The sequence below is a fragment of the Oryza sativa genome, chromosome 11 (assembly GCF_034140825.1).
Source record: "Oryza sativa Japonica Group chromosome 11, ASM3414082v1".
NCBI classification, from domain to species: Eukaryota; Viridiplantae; Streptophyta; class Magnoliopsida; order Poales; family Poaceae; genus Oryza; species Oryza sativa.
In genome coordinates this window covers 29096949-29119679 of record NC_089045.1, presented here as the reverse complement: position 1 = coordinate 29119679, position 22731 = coordinate 29096949, and the positions used below count along the sequence as shown (strand labels likewise).

The 22731-nt window shown below is 40.4% G+C and overlaps 2 protein-coding genes and 1 long non-coding RNA gene across 4 annotated transcripts; all 3 read right to left on the bottom strand.

Moving 5' to 3' along the window:
- Positions 1 to 152: 152 nt before the first annotated feature.
- Positions 153 to 2518, bottom strand: LOC4351095 (cell number regulator 13). Of its 2 annotated transcripts, NR_186777.1 has the most exons (3): positions 2029 to 2518; positions 1078 to 1755; positions 153 to 831 (listed from the first exon to the last, which is right to left on the bottom strand). NR_186777.1 is itself a non-coding variant. In NM_001423243.1 (2 exons), exons 1-2 carry the CDS (start codon positions 2464 to 2466, stop codon positions 1549 to 1551), a joined length of 645 nt encoding a protein of 214 aa, NP_001410172.1. In that variant the 5' UTR covers positions 2467 to 2518; the 3' UTR covers positions 873 to 1548. The 2 variants fall into 2 exon arrangements, 1 of the variants encoding a protein (NP_001410172.1); NM_001423243.1 differs by lacking the exon at positions 153 to 831 and having other exon boundaries at positions 873 to 1755.
- Positions 2519 to 4581: 2063 nt separating this feature from the next.
- On the bottom strand, positions 4582 to 8681 carry LOC4351094 (cysteine-rich receptor-like protein kinase 44). Its single transcript, XM_015760431.3, has 7 exons — positions 8005 to 8681; positions 7664 to 7719; positions 7462 to 7558; positions 6911 to 7142; positions 6575 to 6815; positions 6309 to 6459; positions 4582 to 5257 (listed from the first exon to the last, which is right to left on the bottom strand). The coding sequence occupies exons 1-7, from the start codon at positions 8470 to 8472 to the stop codon at positions 4919 to 4921; spliced, it is 1584 nt and encodes a 527-aa protein (XP_015615917.1). The 5' UTR covers positions 8473 to 8681; the 3' UTR covers positions 4582 to 4918.
- A 7761-nt stretch (positions 8682 to 16442) lies between these two features.
- Positions 16443 to 22028, bottom strand: LOC107279426 (uncharacterized). The gene is made up of 3 exons (XR_001541274.3): positions 21631 to 22028; positions 21439 to 21492; positions 16443 to 16792 (listed from the first exon to the last, which is right to left on the bottom strand). It is a non-coding gene; the product is annotated as an uncharacterized lncRNA (long non-coding RNA).
- Positions 22029 to 22731: the final 703 nt, after the last annotated feature.

The window sequence follows — 22731 nt, the reverse complement described above, 5'->3', positions numbered from 1 at the left end:
CAATTATATTTCCATTTTCACGTAGGCGTTCATCTAATTGAGGAAGGAAGGTTGTAGAGTGGAGTTGTTCATGTAATATAATTTCTTTTGCCCTATACTATTAATTAATTCCTTGAAAATTATATATATTCTGTAGTAAAGAAACAATAGTATGAAGAGATCATATAATTAATTCCTTGAGAATGCAGGATCATACAAAGTTTAGATAAATAACTTTGTGTGGTTAAAACATGTGTATGATACCCAATGAAAACATTAAGAAGGAATATAATGAATAGTGGTAGAATTCAACCAATCAAAACTCAGGTACATCAAACGACAACCGATCCTGCATATATGATGCAGAGATATGCATAGAAACATCACTGCATATATGATGCAGAAAAATGCATAGAAACATCACTGCTATTATCTCTGAACTCACTCAAAAAATAGCTCAAAAAATGTTGACAATGATTCCATGAGATTATCAGTTGTATCCCGGCAAAACCCAGAAATTTGGTAGGATTCTGGTTCAACTATCTTGTAATATTTAACTCTGAATATGAAGCAGAAAATTGAGGAGAACTAGAGCCCTACTGCTCATATAACTCTGAATCTGAAGCAGCTCAACGAGATTTTTATTTGAGAAATCACTGGAGCGGAGAGCTTCCCCACCTGAATTTAGCGAGATGGATTTGAGCCTCTTCACTTAGACTCATGGTTTTTACATTTTCTCTATTCAGGTAAGAACTCTTGGGTATCCTTTTTAACTCTTGACTTAAACAGTCAAAGCGAGCTGAACTTGAGTCATGCTGGTGCTTTTCACCTCCATAATGATTATTGATAAATCTGAAGGTTCAGAGGGTGATGAATGATTAAAAAATGACAAGTTTGCAATACATGCAAGTTCATATTTCTGTAAGATAACTCATTTCCTCATGGACTATAAGTGTAAAAGAAATACAATTGCACTATGCTATTATCAATTAAATGAAGATCCCCTATATTATTGCTTAATATTTACAAATAAACTATCCTTTATAATGCGAACATAAGAGAGCCTTTAAGTAAAGTTATTTGAGAAAATGCACAAACCTAGCTCTGGAACCTGAATGACTTAAGCATCTAGATATCTTCCTACTCGTTGTCGCTCACTGGTGTAGAGCTCATGGACCGATTCAACTGTATCGGCAACTGCCTCGCCGACCCTGGAACTTTATAATCCTGATAAACCGAAATGTAAGCTTTGGATGCAAACTAGAGATCTTGAGAGAAACTTGGATGATAGAAGGGAATATCCAAGAGTTTGGTAAGTTACAGTAATCAGATCTGGTCTGTTCTTCCATGCTAAAACAAGATAACAAAACATACCTATCCAGGACACATCAATGATTGACTTACAGTTTGTACTTCGGATCAAGTGCACACCTGAACTTTTACTCTAGGCCAAATTCTCCACAGGCAAAAGTACTTAGCTGGTAAAAAAGAATCACAATAGTGTACTAGCTAGCACTTTCAGAATTAGTGTACTAGCTAGATGCCTGTCGATCGATCGTTTGAATGAAATTATCGCAAAAAGTAAATGTCAGCTAGGCAACAATTTAACTCCTGCAGACACATGAAAGATCTGCAGATAGTTGAGTAGATATTAAGGTAAGAGATATATAACCATGTGTACACTATACCAAGGTGTACTTTCTGAACAACTGCTAAGCACGATCCATCCCATGAGAGAATCACAAATGGCACAAAATATGGTCTTACCAAAGGTGCCTGTACAAACAAACACATGACAAAGCATAAGTTCCTCCACAAAAATAATCAGCATCAGAAATATTCAGACAATATTACATCAGTAAAACGCATCGAGTTTTCACATCTCATTTTTTTTCAGAGTAATGCAAAAAGCAAAATCCAGCAAATTTATGTACACAGATTATGCTGTGTTATTATCTCTGTTGACCTCAGATTCCAAAACTGAAAAATTGGTTTGTTTCTGCTTGTAAATTTCAGAAAGAAACAGAACTAGTTTTGAACTTGCTGTACCTCTTTGCAGGATGGATCGGCTTTATTCAGATGTCTCACCCAGTTGAGTGTAGCATCGACATAGCTGACGAGAGGGAAGAGCTGGAGGTAGAAGGCGATCTCACTCTGCACTTCCCTGAGCTCGTCGGCGTGCCGGCCTCCCATGAAGCAGCGGTACACGTAGCTCCGGCCCTGGCATGACCGGACGAGCAGGTACGCTCGCCGGAGCGTCTCCTCCAGCTGCTCCACCGGGTTCCTCGTCTCCGGCTGCTGCATCAGCTGCGCACCGTGGAGCTGCTTGAGAAGATCTCCGATCATCTTGAGGCGCCGCGCGAGCTGCAGGCACGTCGCCCTGTTGCGCCGCACCGTCTGCGCCGCCTCGGCGATCATCTTGATCAGGCCGTAGGCGTCCACTCCGGCGAACTGCGCGATGGTGGAGGCCTGAGCAACCAGAGCCATCTTGCGTTCGTTGGATACTTGGATGGCACTGTCCTAGGAGAAGAAGAAGAATGCAAGAAGCGGCTACTAGATGAGCTGCTTATAAAAATGCAGTGATTCGGCAGAGCAGAAAACGTCAATCACTCATCATCTTTAATATCATTGGAGCATCTGGCATGATGTGACTGGTTTTGGCTAAATTGCTTAGGAGGTGGTGTGCTATGCCTAATTGTCTACAGGTCCCCATTATTGACGTTTGAACAAAGATTAGGATGGGGGGCGGAATCAGGCGAGTTCCAGGAAACTTCATGCTTAGATCAAGTTTAATAGTATAGCCCACTATTAGCTCCAAATCATCTATAGCCAATGCAATAGCCCATTCATACAATAATTGCTTACTATACTATTAATATATGGTCCCACATGTCATACACATATTACGTCTTGGAGTCCGTGTTGCAGCTGGCTATAGATCGATCTGTAGCCCGCTGCTCTTCTCTCTCATCGTTTATTGCATTAAAATATGTTTATAGCTGGCTAATAGCCTGCTATTGTACCTGCTCTTATATGCAGGAGTTGAATCTGTCAAAAGTGAGCATCTACACAGCTGTTTTTGTTTTCTTGCTCCATGGTACTTTGTGACCATGGAGGATCTGACTAGTTCTATGTTGGACCTTGGATTTTGGTTTCTTATTGAACCTAGACGGGAATGGTCATTTAAGAGACATGTAGAGTTCTTGTAGATTTGCAATTTACAGGTTTTCCATACAGGATAAAGATCTTTTGTTGTAGCTGTACACTTAAAGTTATAGTTCCTACTAGCGTGGCTCGGCCCCTTCCTCTAGCTTAGAGTTTGTGTTTAGCCACCGTAGTTTTCTCTTAGCTCAGCTTTTTATTTTGCTTTTTTCTCCCTTCCCTTAGCGTAAGCCGGTCTGGCTGATTGCGTCGTGTAACTATAACTTTTTTCTTCTAATATATTGATGTGCAATCCTTTTGCGCGTTAAAAAAAAAACTTAACAGCATACAGTTCATCTTATAGCATTTGATTATTATGTCCAGAGGTGCCACTTCTGATGTTTTTTAGTTCACTCCCCAAATCTTTTAACCTTATCATAGACTCTGAAATTATAACTGAGCTTTGTGATCATTCCTATACTCTTCAGTTATTTTTTTCAGTGCTCCGTTTATCTGAACTGTGTTTGAGCTCATGAATTGCAAGTTCATCTAACAAGTACAAATTGTTCTTCCAGTTAATGGGCTGACGTAGGCCCAAGCCCATTCTTGGGCCGCACGTGATTGAAATCCCGTGCCGGCCCAAATTAGTATGGACCGCACGTGAGTCACAATACTGCTACGGCCTAATTATTCCTAACTGGATCGCACGTAAGCCGAAATCTCTGCTCAAGTAAGGCCCACTCCCATTCTTGGGCCACACAAAATAGAAACTGTTCCAGACCGACTAGTATTCTGGCCCAGTAAAGATGGGCCGTACCAGCACACGATTTCAGTCACTGCTTGTCTGCAACTGAAAGTTCAGATTTTTCTCATGGATATATAACTGCATCTGCCTGCATGAGAAAGTATGTTTAAAAAGTTTTTTTTTAACCTAGGTAGATGTCCATCGATCCTATTAACATTGGGCCTACTACATTGTCTGTTTTCTGTTTGTCTGATCCTGAACCTAGCATTTCAGCCAAACTAAAAATTGGATATCATTGGATTCATATTGGAATCCTAAAAAGAATGTTGCTCAGCTTCAGATCCCTATCAATAATTCGTACCCTGGAATAAGTGTATAAATAAGCTACACCCTGTTATATCTCTTCAATTATTCAGAAGAGTGTCAGCCAATCAATGATCTGTAAATATTTTTGTTTTTGCTGGATGATACTAAATTGTCTGGTTTTAAATTGGACACTTGGACCTGCATTTTTGTTTTCAGAGACAGCCAGCCAATCAACCCTGTCTCCTGCATTGCAAAGGTGCCAACCGACGACGCCATTCTGTGGTGAGAAGTAGGTCGACACGGTGCCCCTCCTATTAGTTGTTTAGCCTTTGTTTCTTTTCCTTCCGGAGTTGTTGGCTGATTTCTGTTGTTGAACCTTCTAAAATCTTAATACAAAAGATGCACAATCCTTACAAATAAATCTCTTGTTGCAGATCAGGATTTTAAGTCTCTTGTTGTACTTGAAACGTTTGCAATGTGCAAATCTTTACATGGTAAAAAGGAATTCATTACTGCAACTACAAAAGGATTTCATTTCGTATCAGCATTTCACCTGACGGCATTAGTTTACACCAGTGAAAATGAGTGAAAACCCACCAAAATGTTTCCATATATCAGGATTTGATCATTCCTGAACCTCTTCAGCTATTCAGTTCAGTGCTCTTGTGTTCGTCTGAAAAACTCTGAACTGTTTTCAGTTCATGAATACTACAAATTGCTCTCTTCCAATGATGAACAATCCATCAATCAGCTGCTCGTCTCGCCGCCGTGGATCGAGCTCGCCCTCGCCGCGGTGAATCGAGACCGGCCGGGCAGCGGCGGCGTGGCCTTCCCCCTGGGGCGCAGCATGTGGACAACCTCCGGCATGGCGGGTCGCCGCTTGGGGCTCTCCTGGATGCAGAGCAGCGCCGCGCGGGCGCACCGCCGCATCTCCCGCTGCTGCGACAGCGCGCGCCGCCTCGCCGGGAGCGAGAGGCAGCGCGGCAGCGCCCCGCCGCGGAACGACGCGGCGTGCAGCGGCGGGTCGACCAGCTCCTTCAGCCTCCGCGCCACGCGCGCGCCGCAGCACCATGATCTCACCCATGCCTGATACATGTAAGTTCAGACTTCCTTTTCTTTTAGTTGGGGCGAAAAGTTCAGGCTTTTATCTTTACTGCATCTGAATGCATGAGAAAGTATAATTTTCTACCTATGTACATCCATGGAACCTGATTCATGGGATTTGGTTGCAGGGGTGTGCCAGTGCTTGGAACAGGTGGTTAGGGAGTGTTTTAGCTAGGGATATTCATGACGGTTTAAGCTCCGTTCGGTTGTGGAAGTTCCCAACTCCTCCTCCTCGTTTTCCGCGCGCACGCTTTTCAAACTACTAAATGGTGTATTTTTTGCAAAAAGTTTCTATACGAAAGTTGCTTAAAAAAATCATATTAATCTATTTTTAAAAAAAATTAGGTAAAACTTAATTAATCACGTACTAAAACGTTGCTTCGTTTTGTGTGCCCCCAACCCTCACTCCCGAACACAGCCTTCGTCTGAAGATTGATGCTCCCTAGATTTTACTGCTTTCTTTCACATGTTATAAACTCTTTTGTGGGCGTGTGTGTTTTGACCGTATGCATCTAATTAATTATCCAGAGGTCAGAAATGCTCTAGCTACAGTCTAAGACTAATAAAAGCTTCCTTTATCAAAAAGAAAATCCATAGATGTCCATCTATTTGGCATGCTTAGGCTGTGTTCGTTGCTAGGTGTTCCCAACCCCTCTCCCTAGTATTCCGTGCGCACGCTTTTTAAACTGTTAAACTATGTGTTTTTGCAAAAAGTTTCTGTACAAAAGTTGCTTAAAAAATCATATTGATCCATTTATGAAAATAATTAGCTAATACTTAATTAATCACGCGCTAATAGACCGCTCCGTTTTCCGTGCGCGGGAGATTTGTTTCCAACCCCCACAACGAACTCAGCCTATGTGTTTCATAGTTAGAAAAGATTGGCAAACATGTTTACTAGGTGCATACATTGCCTGATTTTCTATTGACAGAACACTCCAGTTTTTTCTCAAATGCAAAACATAAATTTTGTTTTTTAGATGGATCATATAGTCATATACAAGCAACGTGTGTGTGGATGGTTTCAACATACCCATGTTAATAAATCTTTGTGGAACCGTGTCTGATTTGGTTGAGTCCATCTTTTTCCACTTATGATCTCCAGAACCATGACCCCGAAGCTATACACATCGGTTTTGACTGAGAAAATACCTTTATGCATATACTCTGGAGCACTGAATCCACTAGATCAGGGAAGAAAAAGCAATTTAAAAACCGTTAGAAATAAAAATGAATGAAGTGAAGTTGAATGAAATGAAATATTTGAAATGTAATAAAATTAACACTAGTTCATCTTACATTGAGCCTACCACGTTATCTGTTTTCTGTTCGTCAGTGCCTGAACTTAGCATTTCAGCCAACTCAAAATTGGATATTTTTGGATTCATATCTGAATCCAAAAGAATGTTGCTTGGCTTCAGATCTCTATGAATAATACATACCCTTGAATAATTGTGTAAATAAGCTAGACCCTGTGCTATCCCTTCAATTATTCTGAATCGTGTCGGCCAATCAAGTATCGACCTTGCTGTTGCTGCTCCTGCAAATGCTTGCAAGATGGCAACAATCAGTTCATCAACAAAATCTGTCCACAAATGAACTTGAAATTAACTGAAATTTAGTGAGAAGACATGCCAAATATGATGTTTTCCAAACTCCCGTTCTGCATGAATTCGTAGACAGTAGTCCTTTCGCGTCGTTCGGTGCAAAATCCCACGAGTTTGGCTACATTTTTGTGCTGAAGTTCTGGAAGAATCTTGATTTCGTTTTTGAATAGCTCATTCTCACTCATACATTCTGGTAACCTCTGACCTGAAGTTAGAAGTGAAAGTCTTTTGATGGTAACGTCATTCCCATGAAGTTTACCCTGAAATTGTGTACACGTGTACAAGTTAAGAAATGATTCTCTCAGCTATAAAAACATGAGAAGACTATATATAGGCATATAGCCTACTGTTGATGAACCACAAATTTCAGGCAGAGTGCCAATGGACTGTCTATAATACCAAATTAGTTTCATTAAATTTACCATTGAATATATTTTGATAGTATGTTTATTTTGTGTTAGAAATATTGCTAAGTTTTTCTATAAACTTGATTAAACATAAACAAGTTTGACGTAGAAGAAAATCAAAACGTATTATAATATGAAACGAAAGAAGTACATAGCTATTTTTTTATCATACCTTGTATAAAGTGGCCAAGGTGCTCTGTTCCAGTTGACTGTCGAGTGAAAAGTCATTTGTAGCATGCACAAGCTGAGAATAACTGAACTTCTCAAACCTGAATTCAGTGAGAGAAAATAAACACTAAACACTTGTGATTTCGTACTTCCATAATTCCATCACATAATCATACTAACACAAACAAAGACAGAGAGAGAGAGACCTAGCTTGAGGATTTGGGCGATTGGTGAGCGACATGAGCACTTCATCTTCTTCATCCTTTTTGAATTCACGAATTTAACCAAATATTTGTAATCTTGTACACGTATATATATACATGTATATATATACACAATTTCATACACGCATGCATGTATACAATACGAGAATTGCTTCGGTCCAGCAAAAGGTATCTCGAGGTACCAATACCTTACGCTACCAAATCGTTTTCAATCGTTGTTAGATCTAACGATCGGAAATGATTTGATACCGTGAGGTACCGTCGTACCGGTACCTTGAACTACTTTTTGTTGGAGTGGAGCAAATCCCATACAGTATATATACCTCGGGGCGTGGCGAGCGGGCGGCAGCGGCGCCGTCGGCGATGACGCGGACGAGGAGGCGTGTGCCGTCGATGTGGCAGATGATCGGGAAGAGCTGGAGGTAGATGCTGATCTTGCTCTGCACCTCGCGGAGGCTCTCGCCCTGCTCCTTCCCGGCGAAGAGCCGGCGAGGGTAGCTGCCCCGCCGCCGGCAGGACTCGACGAGCTCGTGCGCTCGCCGGAGCGTCTCCTGCAGCTCCCTCAGCGGCGCGCTCGTCTCCGGCCGCTCCATCACCGTCACCCCGGGCTGCTCCTGCAGGGCGCGGAGTAGGTCGCCGACCTGCTCCACCAGCCGGGCCAGCTCCAGGCACGTCCGCTTGTTCCGGCGAGCCGCCTTCGCCGCCTCCACGATCATCGTGATCAGCCCCAGCGCGTCCACGCCGGTGAGCTGCGCGATGTTCGCGGCCATGGACACCGCCTCGCTAGCCATCGGTGTGTCACGCGCACGGCTCACCGGCGGTGTGGCTGGCCGGAGGTGGAGAAGAAGAGAGCGTAAGTCAATCAAGAAGTGAGTTTTTGCTTCTTGAGTGAGTTTTGACCACTGTTTATGACCTCGCTCTCCTGGATGGATTTCGTAATTTTGTACTTTTGATTTGGACTATTGGTAACAAACTAGCCACACTAATCAAAGATGAATTTATTTCATGAGACTATATCAAATGTAAGAAATGATTATATGGACGCTGTCGCTTTCTGTTCAAAGGTAACAAATGGTTTCCTTGGGAATTTTAAGGTCCAAGTATATGAATTTCTGCAGCACTTAACGTTAACGTAACGTTAACGAAATGACTAAGGATGACCCATTCAATTATCCCCATTCACTAGGTCAGATCGGTCCAGTTCACCAGTGAAGGACTGTAATGCTCGTCACGGATGATCTCATCTTTGACAAGATCATTGGGAGACCATAATAGGTGAGGCCATCGGCCGAGGCCCGTCATAGATGAGGTATCTCGTGACGTGTGTAAAATTTGTGTCTCGTCAAAGATGACCTAAAAAAAGTCACTCTCCTCCTAGCTCCCGAACCCATCTTTGTCCTCTTCTTCTTTCTCCATCCCCTCATACTCCTCTCTCTCTCTCTCTCACCCTTCTTCTTCCACCCAGATGCGCCTCCCCCTCCGATCGACTGCGGTAACAGCTGTCGGGCGCCGCCTACCCCTTTGACTAACGAGCATCTGGTGCCGCCTTCGATCGTTGGGTGTTGTCTTCCTCGGAGCCTCCCCCTCTACCCCTACCAGATGTGCCTCCAATCAACAGGCGCCAGCTCCCACGAGCCCTCCTTCCCCTCCGGCCCAACCAGACGTTCCTCCAACCACCGGCTATCGGATCTAGCCTCCACAAGGTCTGGGGACATGGATCTGAACTGTAGGCACAGCCTCATCCATCCCGATGTGTTGGTAGCTTCGGTCTTCGTCCCTCGACCGCCAGCCACTAGATCCGTCGTCCACGTGGTCGGGGAGGGGTGAGGGGGGGGGGGGGGTTTGACAAGCCACAAGACCAAATGGCCCAAGTCCATCACAACCCATGCAGGTACACACTATGGTGGTGTTTGAAACTCATGTAGATGAAGATGAAGATTGAGTGCTTTACGTAAAACAAGGTGGTATTAGCGTATGATTAATTGAGTTTTAATTATTACAAACTTGAAAAATATATTTATCTGGTATTTTAGAGCAACTTCCATATAGAAATCTTTCGCACAAAACACACCGTTTAGCAGTTTGAAAAACGTGTCATGAATATCCAAATTTTCATCGAACTTTTGTTGGGGCCTATATATTGTAACATCCCCGCCTAGGGCTTAATAGAATACTCATATCAACAAGTTGCAACTTCTTTTCCGGAAGCCAATCTCCAAAGAACTCCAGGGTTAAGCGTGCTTGGCCTGGAGCAATTTGGGATGGGTGACCGACCGGGAAATTCTTCCCGGGTGCACACGAGTGAGGACAAAGTGTGCAGAAAAGATATGTGTTGGTCTGTGAGGGCAGTCTATGACCTATGAAAGCTATCAGATGTAAGTGGGCCCGGCCTGGGGGTGCACACGAGTGAGGACAAAGTGTGCAGAAAAGATATGTGTGCAGAAAAGATATGTGTTGGTCTGTGAGGGCAGGGCAGTCTATGACCTATGAAAGCTATCAGATGTAAGTGGGCCCGGCCTGGGGGTGCACACGAGTGAGGACAAAGTGTGCAGAAAAGATATGTGTTGGTCTGTGAGGGCAGTCTATGACCTATGAAAGCTATCAGATGTAAGCGTCCCGCCTCCCCCAGGCCGGGCCCACTTACATCTGATAGCTTTCACATATCTTTTCTGCACACTTTGTCCTCACTCGTGTGCACCCGGGAAAAGATTGGCTTCCGGAAAAGAAGTTGCAACTTGTTGATATGAGTATTCTATTAATCCTATTAAGCCCTAGGCCGGGATGTTACACCCTCACCCCGCCTCCCCCAGGCCGGGCCCCCGGCCTGGGGGTGCACACGAGTGAGGACAAAGTGTGCAGAAAAGATATGTGTTGGTCTGTGAGGGCAGTTTATGACCTATGAAAGCTATCAGATGTAAGCGTCCCGCCTCCCCCAGGCCGGGCCCACTTACATCTGATAGCTTTCACATATCTTTTCTGCATACTTTGTCCTCACTCGTGTGCACCCGGGAAGAATTTCCCGGTCGGTCACCCATCCCAAATTGAATTTCCCGGTCGGTCACCCATCCCAAATTGCTCCAGGCCAAGCACGCTTAACCCTGGAGTTCTTTAGAGATTGGCTTCCGGAAAAGAAGTTGCAACTTGTTGATATGAGTATTCTATTAATCCTATTAAGCCCTAGGCCGGGATGTTACACCCTCACCCCGCCTCCCCCAGGCCGGGCCCACTTACATCTGATAGCTTTCACATATCTTTTCTGCACACTTTGTCCTCACTCGTGTGCACCCGGGAAGAATTTCCCGGTCGGTCACCCATCCCAAATTGCTCCAGGCCAAGCACGCTTAACCCTGGAGTTCTTTGGAGATTGGCTTCCGGAAAAGAAGTTGCAACTTGTTGATATGAGTATTCTATTAATCCTATTAAGCCCTAGGCCGGGATGTTACACCCTCACCCCCTTAAGAGAGATCGACGCCCCCGTCGATCAACCCTAGGCCAGGAACGTCCTCTCTTGGCCACGTCCATGTGTCCAGTGCCAGCGCATATGCCATGCGACGCCCCCGTCGATCAACCCTAGGCCAGGAACGTCCTCCCTTGGCCACGTCCATGTGTCCAGTGCCAGCGCATATGCCATGCTGTGTAACCACTCCCGGTCTACACCAGCCATGCGCACCATGCCTGCGCAACTGCGACACACGCGCCCGTGAAACTGCGAGAGTCGGCTCTGATACCATTTTGTAACGTCCCGCCTCCCCCAGGCCGGGCCCACTTACATCTGATAGCTTTCATAGGTTATAGACTGCCCTCACAGACCAACACATGTCTTTTCTGCACACTTTGTCCTTACTCGTGTGCACCCGGAAAGAATTTCCCGGTCGGTCACCCATCCCAAATTGTTCCAGGCCAAGCACGCTTAACCCTGGAGTTCTTTGGAGATTGGCTTCCGGAAAAGAAGTTGCAACTTGTTGATATGAGTATTCTATTAATCCTATTAAGCCCTAGGCCGGGATGTTACATATATAGCCTGCATGGCCGAAAATCCTAACAGCGATTGATCGCCGCGCGCGGTCGGTCCCCTTCCACACGTGGTTTCCTTTTTAGTCACTGCATTACTTGCCTGTTTTAGTAAGTTTATACATTTGTACACCTCAAGTTTACACATCTAAAGTTATATACCTGAAGTTTGTACAGTTAAAGTTTGTAGACCCAAAGTTTATATACCCGATTCAAATTCGAATTCGGATTGAAATATTTTTTTTATCTAGAATATTTCTATGCATAAGGTTTATACGTGCGAAGTTACGATATCATGTCTGCACATTAGTATAAAGTCTATGTATATGAATAAACGTACTACATTTTTTTTCTGATTTTTTAACTTGTTTTTTTAAAATTTATGGTGCAGTCTCCATGGCTCCATTGTAGCTAGATAATGAACCAAAATATTTTTTGAGATAGAAAAGAAGGTTCAAGTGTTCATATAACTATTAGATAGCAACTAGCTCCAAGCCATAAACAAGGCTGCATATTTGTTTCGCCATTGCCCACTGGCTGCTGCTTGACTGCTTCCTCACAGTATTTGACATGCATCTTGCTGCCGCAGTCGCTGCCAATAGCAACAGAAACATCAAACAGGCACTAATTAACATTACTTAATTTAACTTGTAGCATATCCCCATGAAAAAAAAAAGAGAAAATTTTATTATAGCATTTCTCGATTCAGCATGCATGTAGAAACAAGAACGTATACATTTGAGAGCTCACAGTCAGGCGATGGAGCAAGAGTTGGGGTTATCGTCGCTGAACATTTGACGAATACTGTCAACTCTGTCCGAGTGCCACTGGCACGACGACGGCGAGTAGTAGTGGCCGTGGCCGTCTCCGGCGGCGCAGTGACAATAATGCCCACCCCGCTGCTGGTGGTAACCGCCGGCGAGGCCGTCGGTACACTGCCAATAATACAAGTAGTAGCCATAATACGGCGGCGGCGGCGGCGGCGGCGAGAACTGGTGGTGCACGCCGACGACGTCATCGCCTGAGTTGGACTTGCCATCTTGCTCGCCGTTGTTGTCCTTGTCGTCAACCTGATCTGCGCCGTCGTCATGAGTCCCGACGATGTTCGCGTCGGCGGGGACGACGTCGACGTCGACGACGATGTCGGTGTTCGTGTCGCCGGCGGCGGCGTTGAGCTTGCGGTCAATGCGGGAGACGATGGCGACGGTGAGGTCGCGGAGGCAGCGGTCGATCTCGGCGTTCACCTCGTCGAACTGCTCGGCGTACTGCCAGCCGCCGGCGACGAGGAGGCTGTAGTAGGTGCGGCGGCTGCTGGCCTGGCAGGAGCGGACGAGCAGTAGGGCACTGCCGAGTGCCTCCTCCAGCTTCACCACCAGCCTCCTCGTCGCCGCCGTCGACGGCGAGGATGAGGAGGAGGATGAGCCGCCGCCGTCGACGGCGAGGTCCTTGGTGAGCTCGCCGATGTCGCCGACGCGCTCGGCGAGCCTCTGGCACCTCTTCTTGTTCTGCCTCGCCGTCTTCGCCGCGCCGGCGATGTCGCTCGCGATGCTGACGATGCTGGTCACGTTGCTTACCAAGCTCAGGGCCTCCATTGATTGATTTGCTTAATTTGCTGATATCCTAACTTAATTCCTGATACTTGAGATTTGAGAATTCCAACATGTTAATTTGAAGGAACATGTACAGTTGATGTGTACAGTACATGAACAAGATATATATAGAGTACTGCAAGTAGTATTTTGCAACAAAGAGTTAATTGCGGATCAGTAAGGTTAATTCAATATATTCGGAATTAAGTCATCTAACAAGTCTACAACATGTGTTGAAATTTTACGCATTTATATATAAAAGCTGCATTCTTTAATAATTGTTTGGTCATATAGATAATACAACGTAAATTAATTCTAATTAACTGCAAGATATGTATATAGCGGTGAGACGAGAGAGGTTGACTAGCTCCAAGACAGACTGATGGCATCGTCAACGCGACGTGGTAGAAAAAGAGAAAAGCACGCGCATAGATCGTAGAGAGTTAGAGACTGATTAAGCAGCAAATTAAAGAAAACGTCGCAAACAGAAGGAAATTAAATAAATGGCTGGTGACAGGTTGTTATCTGATTAATCAAGCAGCTGCCCCGGCATCCAGTCCCAGAGCTAGTCTCTACGATTATGAAACTACGAATTAACTGTACATAGAGGCGGAAATGCTGTTGGGCGATCGATCGCGCTGGGGATGGGGCAGCGATCGATCCTCTCCCCCCTCCCTCCACCTGGTTTCCTTTTTTGACACCGCATTACTTTTCTATTTTAGTAAATTTATACACCTAAAGTTTATACACCTCAAGTTTACACGTCTAAAGTTTAGAGACCAAAAGTTTATAAGTCAAAAGTTTATATATCCGATTCAAATTTGAATTTGAATTCAAATATTTTTTTTATATATAGTATTTCTATACATCTAAAGTTTATAGACCTAAAGTTTATAAGTCAAAAGTTTATACACCCGTTTCAAATTTGAATTTGAATTATATCTGATTCAAATTTGAATTTGAATTCAAATATTTTCTATATACAGTATTTCTATACATCCAAAGTTTATAGATCCAAAGTTTATAAGTCAAAAAGTTTACATACCCGATTCAAATTTGAATTTGAATTATATCTGATTCAAATTTGAATTTGAATTCAAATATATTCTATATATAGTATTTCTATTCATCTAAAGTTTATAGACCCAAAGTTTATAAGTCAAAAGTTTACATACCCGATTCAAATTTGAATTTGAATTCAAATTTTTTATATATAGTATTTCTATACATAAATTTTTCTAACTTTTGTTTTTTAAAAAAAATTTGTGTGGTGTACTGTAGTAGAAAGAGAAGAAGGGGAGGAGGAAGGGAGAGAAAAGGGAGGAGTATAGGGGGAGAGGGGGGCAAACCGATCGCTGGGCGATCGCCCTGGCGATCGATCGCCCATTAGCCTCCCCCACATAGAGGTAATACTGTCCGACACCACACTGGCCATAACATGTCATGGGTCCTAAGATTTCTTCTAGATCAGCAGCTAGGTTCGTTTGGAATTGATGTTATCATGAGATTTAAAATCAAATCCAAAACGTGTAGAACTTCTTTAATTATCCAAGTACTCCGTGAGCCTACTCTCCTTTACTTCACCCACGTAAGTATTTCGACAAACGAGAAGATACAAAACTCATGGTGCAGTATTTGTTCAAACTTATAATAAGTAAACCTAACATAGAACGTATGCACATTAACTTGATGTGTAACATAAGTATGGTTATATTTGAGCCAATAATATTCTTTACCATATCTCATGGGGGAGGGGTGTTCATCAGAATGAGGGGTCGTTAGATACTTATGCAATCTTGTAGTTTGCATTCTGGTATTTGTGATTGTGGCTTATGATTTATAAGACCCTGTGCTGTCCTGCTTAGTTTTATTTTTTTGAGGAGAACGGCGGCAGGAGATCTGCCGGAATTTAATTAGAAGGAGAAAACAGTACAAAATGGTTCAGTCCAGAAAATAGGAATTGGAAACGATACAACAATAGACAGCACGAACAAAATACTTATGGGGGCCTAAAAGCCGAACTATGGAAATCAAGATCTTGCTTTAGGATATATGCCGCTGCTCTCTCTGAGATTGAAATATTGTTGAATACTCTTCTGTTTCTTTCTAACCAAACATTCCACCAAGTGGTAGCAGAGCTCCTCTCATCTTCTTCTTCTTCCCACACAATCAATTTGAGCCCACCAATCTGAGGTTCCGACAGAAGGGCCAACATTGTTTGTAGGTAAATGTTGCCAGGAACTAACTAGAGACCAAACTTCCTTGAGGAAAGGGCATTCGCTAAACAGATGATTAGTGTCTTCAAAGGCGCTTGTGCATAATAAACAACAAATCTAATTGCACGGCGAGTGTCTTTGCAATAAATTTTGAGCAGAAAGAGTTTTCTGGTGGATCCTGCTCAGCTTTATAGTCGTGGTGGATCTGAAATATAACTTTCTAATGTGAAAGTGTGGTAAATGAAATTGCAATCTTGATCACTTAATTGGCATTGGATCGCCACCGAAGTACTACCCATAGTAACATAAAACCAACTAGGCACTAATAAAATTATTCAGCATGCAGAACAATTAATTAATAACAGCACCAACCTTACAAATCAATAAACATATCCTCAGTTACAACTACATAAATTCGTTCAAAAAGAAAAAAAAAACTATATTGGGACTCAAAATGACCCACACAGCTGCAATCTATCTATCTATCTATCTATCTATCTATCTTCTATCTATCTATTTCTATCTATCTATCTATCTATTATCTATCTATTATCTATCTATCTATCTATCTATCTATCTTCTATCTATCTATCTATCTATCTATTATCTATCTATCTATCTATCTATCTATCTTCTATCTATTATCTATCTATTATATACTAAAAGTCCATTAAACTCCCTACAAACGCTCTTAAGCTGCCACGTGTCTCCCTCAAAACACTCTCAACTTGCCACGTGGCGTAACGAGAGGAATTCAGCACCTCGTAGGGCCCGCACATTATTTCCATAAATATATGTACGTGTACACAAGGCAAGATTTGAAATCTATCTAAAAGCAAAACATGTACTTGTCGTGAACGAACATAGATTAGTTCCATATTTGTGTGTGAGAGGCAATATTCCAAATCTCTCAAAGCAAAACATTCCAAATCTCAAAAAGCAAAATTTAGATCACTAGGAAAGATTATTAATTGCAACAAGGATTAGTTCCATATACATGAGACAATATTCGTAAGGCTTGCATGCATATATATACACCCCGCCAGCATGCGACATTAGTCGATTCCGGAAGAAGTCGATTCCAACGACGGAGCAGAAGAAGTCGATTCCGGCGGACGGAGCAGAAGAAGTCTGCGGCACCTTGCGAATTATCTTTGGCATAAGAAGGTATATCACGCACCCACAAAAGAACACAATCATGACATCATCTAATCATGATCTTGCAGCTAGGAAATAACATATGCATCTATACAGTTTTGTCATCATATTTTCAACAGAAGAAACTAACATTGCACCTACAAAAGAACACAATTACGATATCCTGTATTAGTTAGAGGTACATTATGTTGCATCTATGTATACAATTTTGTCAATTTTTTTTCCAGCACAAAAAAGTAACCTTGCACCTATCAAAGAACACAATTATGAGAGTTTGTATTAATTAGTTCTATAAAATAACATAAACATGTATACGACTCTCTGTCAAATTTGTTTAGTAACTATATGCAGTACTACTCATTTGCAGATAACATGGCACCTAGCAATTTGATTACTGCATTAACACCAAAGAACGATAGGTGGAGAATCAAAGTAAAAGTTATTAGGCTATGGGATGCGGTTAATCCTACAATGGTTGATGAGTTCTATGGTATACAGATGATTGTACTAGATGCAGAGGTATGATTGTTGTAAACATGTGATTTAATATATTGTTCTATTATGTAAATACTATTTTTTTGGTGCAGGGCAACTCAATACATGTCTCTATCTCAAAGCAATTGGCGAACCACTTCAGGCCAAAAATTAAGATTAACTCAATATATACTTTTAAAAATTTCAAAGTTATGGAACATGATAAATACCGTGTCCTAAAAAACAATCTGAAAATCCTTTTTTATCATGATACCATAGTAAAAGAGGTAAAATCAAAAAGACAATGTTTCTTGGACTATTACTTCGAGTTTACAGACAGGAAAACATTAAGGAGTAGGTTGAATAAAGATCAACAGTTATCAGGTATGTGCATAATCTTACTTCTTTTAAACATTGTTATTTGTACTAAAGACCTGTTTGTATTTAGATGTGATTGGCTTACTTAGCGGGATGAAGCCGATCGAGCAAAGAATGCTAGGAAAAAACACAAGCAGGGAGAGGGTTTGCAACATGCGTGAAATTGAACTCCTTTTATTAGAGTAAGATTGTTGTCTGCAAATTTAAACCAGCACTAATACTTTCTATGTGGTATATTTTACAAGACTTTATTGCATTTGTAGGGGAGAAAAAGTTAAAATTACTCTATGGGGAGATATTTTAGCAAATATGGTTGACGACGATTTGCTTGGGAAGCAAACTGTGTTCATCGCCACTGGACTTCTGGTTAAAGAATATGAAAGTGAGGATGTTATTTTTTTCTAATTTAACGTACTTATAGTTTTAGTAAACTAACGACATTGATCATTTAGAATTATTATCATTTGGAGTAACAAGTTCAACAGAAGTTTTTTTGGATATGGAAATTCCTGCAAGCATGGAAATATTGAGCAGGTGTGCAGTAGTAGCATTTAAATTCATATATATTTGTTGATTTGTCTAAAATTATCTGATGGATTATATTGCATTTTATTTATAGGCATAATGCTGAAAAGGTTTTGCCCACAATGATTGAAGTGGACGCAAGCACTCAAGGAACCATTGAAGAGCAAATGTTCTACAATAGAAAGACATTGAAAGAAATAACAGAATTGCGATATAGTAATATACAACAGAAGGTACATATCCATTCCTATGTTACGTTTATTTTTCATTTGTGTATTTAATGTTGGGAAAAATCTACTTGATGGCTGATGTAATGAGCATTACCTAAATTAAGTGGTACGTTTAGTCATGAAGTCATCTTTAGTCACTCTTTCAAGCTGATTAGTTAACCAACATTAATTTGTTTTTTATTTAGGAATTTATATGCACAGTCAAAGCTAAAATTGAGGAGATTAAATCAAGAAATTGGTGGTATATGTCTTGCGATAAGTGCTTTTGTGGAACAAGAAAGGAATCAAATGTATACATTTGCAATTCATGCGGAAAGGAAGCAGTGAACCCAAAACCACGGTAAGCATGCTCTTCAAATTTTATTTGACATATTGTAGCAGGTATATTTACCATTAACGGCACATTGTACCAGGTATGTAATAAACCTTGAGATAAGTGACCACACTACTAGGACGACATGTACAATATTTAATGAGGAAGCAGAAAGAATATTTGGTCATAAGTCTGTGTCCACCATGCTGGAGGAACAGAATGGACAAATTGATATGATTCCTGATACAATACGTCAGATATGTGGAAGAATATTGATATTCAGATTGAAGTTGACTAAAAGGAATTTAGAAGAGTGTAAGGAAGACTACAAAGTGAACTACACTTTTACACCTAATGAAAAGCTTGAGATGAATTATGTAAATGACAAGGCAGAAGAGGTATGACTATTTGCATTATTCTTTTTTATACATGTTATAGATCTTATATTACAATATAAATATTAATTTGCAGTCAATGTTGAAGTACAACGATGATTATGGCTTCACTGATTTGAAAAAAATATTTTTGTAATGCATATGATATATATATAATTATTTATTGGATGTTCTGTAGTTTGGGCAGCACAATTTTCAGGTAAAAGAAGAGCCAAAAAATGAAAGTAGTGATGATTATGAAATGAACAATCATCGCAAAACAAAGAAAGAGAGATCAAACATGAGATCTACAAAAAGATCAAACAAGGTATGTATAATTGCTTTCTTACATAACAATTCGTAAAGTTGTTTATAGTAGTACACTAATAATGATGTTTTATAGGAACCATACATTACCGATTCTGATGGGAAAACAAATGAAAAGGCAATCACAATCGATGATGATTCCGAAGAATCACTTGATGATTATTTTGATGAAGAATACAATAAAAAGGTTACCCAGGAGAGTACAAAGACAAATCCTTCTAAAAGAAGAGTTACAAGACGCTTTAAAATAGCTAACAAGGTACTTCATTTATTTACTTTCCAAATTCACTCAATTTAGTTTTCACATAAATTATTTACCATTTCAATATGGCACTATGATATAGGCTAAGAAAGATCTTATATTACAATATAAATATTAATTTGCAGTCAATGTTGAAGTGCAATGATGATTATGGCTTCACTGATTTGCAAAAATCAGAAGATGAGGTAATATATAACAAATAAAAAATATTTTTACAATATATATTATATATATAATTATTTATTGGATGTTCTGTAGTTTGGATAGCACAATTTTCAGGTAAAAGAAGAGCCAAAAAAATGAAAGTAGTGATGATTATGAAATGAACAATCATCGCAAAACAAAGAAAGAGAGATCAAACATGAGATGTACAAAAAGATCAAACAAGGTATGTATAATTGCTTTCTTATATAACAATTCGTAAAGTTATTTATAGTACTACACTAATAATGATGTTTTATAGGAACCATACATTACCGATTTTGATGGGAAAACAAATGAAAAGGCAATTACAATCGATGATGATTGTGAAGAATCACTTGATGATTATTTTGATGAAGAATACAATGAAAAGGTTACACAGGAGAGTACAAAGACGAATCCTTCTAAAAGAAGAGTTACAAGACGTTTTAAAACATCTAACAAGGTACTTCATTTATTTTACTTTCCAAATTCACTCAATTTAGTTTTCATATAAATTATTTACCATTTCAATATGGCACTATGATATAGGCTAAGAAAGGAAAATGTTCTGAAATGAAAACTCAGAGAAATAAGGTACAATTCTTACTTTTCTTTCATATACAAAACGATTTGTCAAACTATTACTGACATGTTACATACAATTGATGGGTATTAATAGGAACCATATACTACTGATTGTGAGAAGATAGCAAATGACAAACCAATTTCGCTTGATGATGATTTTGATGAAGAATATAATAAAAATATGGTCATGGCGGACACCAGTACTTCTAAAAGAAAAGTCAGACACTACATAGGACAAACTAACATTGTACTTCATTGAGTTTTACTTTCTATTTAATGTTACCTTTCATGTTTGTCCATTAATGTCAATATGCTATTGTGCAGGTAAGGGGAAAAGGTTGTGGAAAGAAGAGTACAAATATGGGAACTTGCACAAAAAGTGCAATTGAAAATACAATTCAAGATGATGAAGTATTTGATATATTTGTTAAATAAATCATGTATTTTAACATAAAACTTTTTTAATTAACTAACTAAGAACACAAAATTTAGGTGCATGACGGAAAAATTGCTTCAGGAACTGCTAAAAGACCATCAAGGAAATTTATAATTTCAGATAGTGAGGTATTGCATGAGACAATTTATCAAGTTATTAATTAATATATATTTTTTTTGTAACAACTAATTTTTTTTCCATAGGATGAGCACAGCAGTAATACAAAGGTGACTGAGGACAGCACCAGCTGTAATAGTAGTAAGGAAGATATAAACAAAGGTCGATGCAATTATAATATTGAGAACATTAAAGTTCACATGAATGAGCAGTCCAGTCGATGCAGATCAACAAGGATTAGAAGACCACCCACCCGATACTCATATTAGGTACAACATATTACTTCTGGGAAAATGTTGGTTGCTTTAGATTTGGTTTGATTAGTAAATTATAATAATATGGTCTTTCGTCTGCAGGTAATTTATCGTCAAGAAGGCCCAAAAGAACCAATTAAAAGGAGGGTTCAGCCAATACTTTTTATTGAAGAATAGTATTATATATGTTCCTATTAATTTTTATGTTCATTAGATATTGTCAGATGTAACGTACAACTTGCACTTGCCAAAGGAATCCTTGGATTACTTTGTTTATTTCTAAGATAGAGAGTTAATAACATTCAATATAAATGCATGCATGTACCTTCAGTACATGTATATGAGTCGATCCCTGCTTGCTTCCTCTACCGTTGATATCCTAAAAGCATATAAAACAAGATCAGTTGATTTAATAATTCTTAATTAATACAAATCCCCAAGCAAGAAACTTAATGATTAAAAAAACTTGATTATGTAAAATGGAAATCAATCAAGAAAGATGAGCTCTCGGGGCTACCTTCGCTCTCAGCCATGCTTGATGTTGCTGCACCTGCTATCCGCACTGCCCCAACACCTGCCATCCCCACTGCCCCATTTCCTACAAATACCACCTCCCATACCAGAGCCAACTAACCGATGGCTAACACTGCTCCTGATCTAGACATCCTGCGGTGGATCTACCAAGGCACTGACTTGGATGCCCTATGGTGGATCTAGCCAACCAGTCTTTCAGCCGTCGCTACCACAAGGCATTCCCTCTCAAATCGGCTCCGATGGATGAGTAGTGGAGGAGAAGGTAGTGATGAGTGAGCTAGATAGATTGGAGAAGAATATATGTTCAGATTCTCCGCCGCCTGGCCTTCGCCCTCATGTGGCCATTCGGGACAGGAAGACAAACGCGACCGCAGCGCAGATATGTGGCCAGGAAGGGCTTGGGAGGAGATAACGATGTGCCTGCAATTTTACACTTTGGTCCTGCAGTGGATTTTAATTTATAAATGAGCCCTCAGTCTATTATCAGTACTTCAGTAATGAAACGTGTTTAGTATTTACCAAAATATAATGAATCTCCTTAGGATGATTGTAAACCTTTGGATGTTCTAAATAAAACCGCATCAAAGGAACTTTCCAAATGTGTAATATTTAAATGGATTTCACAATAATTTAATTAACTTCTGTAAAAATCAGGCAAAAAATATCTAATTAGAAATTTGACAATATATATATGCAATCTATTTTCAAGTACAATAAAAAAAATATACCATCTATTCAGCTTATCATCCGTACCAATAATTTCAATTTTAAAACTGCCAAAAAAAGCCACATTGTTTTTTATATAACCGTACTAAAAGTATTGCAAAATAGAGTTGACCGTACACAGTATTAAGGAATTACATCTTATACATAGAATGGAAACGATACCATTAAAAAGAATGGAAGACAATTGTTCAAGTATAGTAATAATATGGATGGAGTACTAATCCACGACACATAGGTTCATGGAAACTCCACGGACTCTATATTCCTATATAAATTAATCTTACAACAATGCTGCAATAAACAATCTACTCTTCCTTTCTTCCGGAGACACCAGTCAGGTCCCTATCAGTTCTCTCCA